Here is a 4,802-nt window from a genome sequence, read left to right as displayed (position 1 = left end):
GTAGACCAGGCTGGCCTCAAACTCAGAAATCTGCCTGCCTCTGCCTCCCAAGCGCTGGGATTAAAGGCCTGTGCCACCACTGCCCGGCCATTACTTTGTATTCTAACTTAAAATACTTAATTTAAAAAGGAAAAGGACTCAAGGAGGAATGATGTTAGAGAAGGAAGAAATCTCTGCTGGTGTTTCATGGTCCAGGAGCAGCTAATCCTTTGTCTAATACATATAGCATACCTCTCCACTAACACTTTTTCTAAGATATGACTGGACTCTGGGGTAAAGGTAAATGGGGCTGTGATCCTAGAAATGGAAATCTATCATTTCCCAGCTGTAGAATCTTAGTCACTAACTAGCTGTTCCAAACCTCTTTGTTCTTTTTCTGTCAAAGAAGAATGGCAGTAGTGTTACGTATCATCTCAGCAGGAACACTATCATGAATGTAAGATGAGGAGTGTTGGCTCACAGACTTAGGGTACAGGCTAGGCTTCACATTCCACTTCTTCCATTCACTAGGTATGGATCCTTGAAGAAGTATCTACCTGTTTCCTCATCAGAGCTACTGAGAAAGCCAAGGGAGATGGCATATGTCTGTAGTCCTTTCATTCCTGCTGAGGCAGCAAGAGGGTCAAAGCTGGCCGGCCAGGGCCAGCCTTGGTAACCTAATGAAACACAGTCTCAAAAGGGTTGTTTTGTAGAGGGTCTCATGATAGAGCTCCACAGTAGAGCACTTTGGTAGCGAGCGCATGTGAAACCCTGGGTTTGATTCCCCAGGACTATTTCCTCCAGGCACAAACAATATATATTTAAAAAAGAATACTAGTGGGGCTGGAGAGATGGCTCATTGGTTAAGAACACTGACTGCTCTTCCAAAGGTCCTGAGTTCAAATCCCAGCAACCACATGGTGGCTCACAACCATTCATAGCACCCTCTTCTGGTGTGTCTGAAGGCAGCTACAGTGTAATTAGATATAATAAATAAATAAATCTTTAAAAAAAAAGAATACTAGCAGGGCAGTGGTGGCGCACGCCTTTAATCCCAACACTTGGGAGGCAGAGACAGGCGGATTTCTGACTTCTGAGGACAACCTGGTCTACAGAGTGAGTTCCAGGACAGCCAGGACTACACAACACAGAGAAACCCTGACTCACAAAAACAAATGATGATGATGATGATGATGATGATGATGATGATGATGATGATGATGATGATGATGATAAAAAAGTAAAAAAGAATACTAGCTAGTATTTCCATAGGACTGAGTATAAGGAACTGATTTATTTTATTTTTCTTGGGGGCAGGGGTACACATTATCATAGTGCATTGTGAAGGTCAAAGGACAACTTCTACCATGCATGTTCCAGAGATTAAATGAGATTATCAGGCTTGCTGGCAAGTGTCTTTACTCACTGAGCCACCTCACTGGTCCTCAAGATAGATTTTATTTGTTTGTTTGTTTCTGTTTTAAGACAGGATCTGACTATGTAGCTCTGGTAGTCTTGGTAGTACTTTGTAGACCAGGCTGTCTTCAAATTCAGAGAGCTGTCTGCCTCTGACTCCTCTAAATGCTGGGATTAAAGGCGTGTACTACCAGGCCCTCAAGTATTTATTAATGAGATATAGAGTCTCATTATATAGCTCAGACACTGACCTTGAACTCCTGATCTTCCTATCTCAGTCACCATAGTAACTGCCAGGCTCAATAGATATTATTCTTTAAATGCTACTTAAATCATTAAAATTTTAAAGCTTCCCAGCTATTTTATGAAATAATTCCCATGTAAGACGAATCATGGCTGATTTATTATTATTATTATTGTTGTTGTTGTTGTTTGGATGAAACAGGGAAGAGGAAATCGATGCTCTTTTGCCCTGCAGGTAGCTAAGCTTTAGAAAGGAACCCAGCCCTGTGATCTGGGTTCACATCCCTGTTCTTACAGTGTTTCACTCTGTGTGCTCAGGCCCATTGCTGGAAGACTGGGACATAATTAGCCCCAAAGATGTCATTGGATCTGATGTGCTACTGGCCGAGAAGCGATCCTCCCTGACGACAGCTGCCTTGCCTTTTACACAATCCATCCTCTCTCAGGTGATTTCAGGAGACTTGGGAGGGTGGTTCCCAGCTATGGTTGGAGGGAAGGGCTTATCTGATATTGCTGGTCCAGAGCTCACTGGTTGATGCCTGCCCTATCCTGCACAAGTGACCTGTAGCTTCTCTTAATTCTTCCTCCCCAGGTGGGTCGCACACTGTCTAAGGTCCAGCAGGTGCTGAGTTGGTCTTATGGGGAAGATGTGAAGCCTTTCAAGCCACCACTGAGTGATGCTGAGTTCCACACATACCTGAATCATGAAGGTCAGCTCTCCCGGCCTGAGGAGTTGCGCTTGAGGATCTACCATGGCGGTGTGGAGCCTTCCCTTCGAAAAGTGAGCCGCCTTAGTCAGTCACTGAACCAATCACACACACTCTTTCAGATATTCAGTAGAACACACTGTCATAGGTAGGGTAGAGAAATCGCAGAGAAGGAGGGTCTGTGTCAGGTAGGTCTTAATGGCAGGAAGGCAGACCTATCACAAGGAGGACAGAGGTCACAAGAGACGGGTGGCAACTAGTTGACATATATGAGTACAGTAGCTCACTAGTTGAAATTTAATCCCATCTCTTCTGTCTCTGGCCAGGTGGTATGGCGGTACCTCCTGAATGTGTATCCAGATGGGCTGACAGGCCGTGAGCGGATGGACTACATGAAACGTAAGAGCCGCGAGTACGAGCAGCTCAAAAGCGAATGGGCCCAGCGAGCGAACCCTGAGGACCTAGAATTCATCCGCAGCACAGTCCTCAAGGATGTGCTTCGCACAGACCGAGCCCATCCTTACTACGCAGGGCCTGAGGATGGCCCACACCTACGGGCCCTACATGACTTGCTCACCACCTATGCTGTTACCCATCCACAGGTATCATACTGCCAGGGTATGAGTGACCTGGCCTCACCAATTCTTGCTGTCATGGACCATGAAGGCCATGCTTTTGTGTGCTTCTGTGGCATCATGAAGCGCCTAGCTGCCAACTTCCACCCTGATGGCCGTGCCATGGCCACTAAGTTTGCCCACCTCAAGCTGCTATTGAGACATGCTGACCCAGACTTCTACCAGTACCTGCAAGAAGCAGGTGCTGACGACCTCTTTTTCTGTTACCGCTGGCTGCTGCTTGAGCTCAAGCGTGAATTTGCCTTTGATGATGCTCTCCGAATGCTAGAAGTCACCTGGAGTTCACTGCCTCCTGACCCTCCTGAACGTGAAGTGGAACTCATTGGACCTCCCAGCCAAGCAGCAGACACTGGCTTTGGTAGCCACAAGGGACGGCCAGTACGTCAAAGGCACATGCTGAGGCCTGCTGGTGGAGGAAGCAGTGCTTTTGAAGATGCCGTTGTCCACTTAGCTACATCTAGCCAGGGACCTAGTGGTGGGGGACGTCTCCTAAGACAAGCCAGCCTAGATGGTCTCCAACAACTCAGGGATAATATGGGTCCCAGGAAGGACCATCTGGTCCAACTATCCCATCCAGCTACCCTCATTAGCTCTAAGTCCCTCTCTGAGCCTTTGCTGAATTCCCCAGATCCACTCCTCTCCTCCTCTTCTCGACCCGATTCCCCATCTTCGTCATCTCCTCCATCAACCCAGGAGGCTTCTCCTTCTGGTGACATAGCTGTAGGATCCCCCTTGATGCAAGAGGTAGGATCTCCCAGAGACCCTGGGAAGTCCATACCACCTCCACCACCAATGGGCCTTCCCCCACCCCAGGAGTTTGGCCAAGGGAACCCATTCATGCTCTTCCTCTGCCTGGCTATCCTGCTGGAGCACCGTGACCACATCATGCGCAATGGGCTGGATTACAATGAGCTAGCCATGCATTTTGACCGCCTGGTGCGTAAACACCATCTAGGGCGTGTCTTGCGCAGAGCCAAGGCACTCTTTGCTGATTACCTGCAGTCTGAAGTGTGGGACTCTGAGGAGGGGGCTGAGGCCACAGCTCCATCTTGATTATCCTCCCTCCAGCCTTCCAACCCCAATGGTACTCCATTCTCTGCCATGAGGGCCTACCCATGAGACCTTATTCCCTGCCTGCCATCCCCAGACATGTTGGAGCCTGGGGTCCTCTCTCCCCAGGTTTGAGTATGTGTGGCTCAGCGTTGGCACTGCCCCACAGAGGCCACAGCCTCTTTCTGTTTTTGTTGTTTCTAAACTATGCGTTCCATACGCAAAGGTCACTGTGGTGTGTGTGTATTTCTCTATTTCTTGGATGTTATAAAAGTTACTGGAGGCTCCTTAGTTGATGCAACTAAAATACTTAAGTTGATGTAGGGTGGTTCCTGCTTTCTCTGCCACAAGGAGAATAGTTGTCAAAAATCAGTTATTGATGAGCCCCGCCCAGGGACTGCTCTAGCTTTCCATGTGCTTTGGAACCAGCTTGTGGGACTATGACATAACATGGTTAAAGCCCTAAGCTAGGTTTCCATCCTGCCTTAATCATTTCAGCATATTGGTCTGTTCTACATCACTAATATGGCTAAAAAAATCAAGCAGAGAAAACTTGGGCCCTGCAAGAGTTTGCCTAAGTATTTGCAAGATAATGATACAAATCATGTCCTTGGGGCTGGATTAGGGCTCTGGGGTTAAAAACATGCATTACAGCCTGGTGGTGGTGATGGTAGCAGCTGGGGTAGTGCACACCTTTGTTCCCGGCACTTAGGAGGCAGAGGCAGGTGGATTTCTGAGTTCGAGGCCAGCCTGGTCTACAGAGTGAGTTCCA

The 4,802-nt window shown here is 47.9% G+C and overlaps 1 protein-coding gene across 2 annotated transcripts in view; it reads left to right on the top strand.

Moving 5' to 3' along the window:
- Tbc1d25 (TBC1 domain family member 25) overlaps window positions 1-4,260 on the top strand; it is a 16,562-nt gene extending 12,302 nt beyond the window's left edge. For both annotated transcript variants that reach the window (XM_031338786.1, XM_031338867.1), the window contains 3 exons: window positions 1,957-2,084; window positions 2,231-2,419; window positions 2,672-4,260. In XM_031338786.1, coding sequence (XP_031194646.1) covers window positions 1,957-2,084; window positions 2,231-2,419; window positions 2,672-4,033 — 1,679 coding nt within the window. In that variant the 3' untranslated portion in view covers window positions 4,034-4,260. The remainder of the gene's footprint in view (window positions 1-1,956; window positions 2,085-2,230; window positions 2,420-2,671) is intronic.
- Window positions 4,261-4,802: the final 542 nt, after the last annotated feature.

This window comes from Mastomys coucha, chromosome X (genome assembly GCF_008632895.1).
Source record: "Mastomys coucha isolate ucsf_1 chromosome X, UCSF_Mcou_1, whole genome shotgun sequence".
Taxonomy (NCBI): Eukaryota; Metazoa; Chordata; class Mammalia; order Rodentia; family Muridae; genus Mastomys; species Mastomys coucha.
Note: the sequence above shows the minus strand (reverse complement) of the source record. Positions and strands in the feature narration are given on the sequence as shown.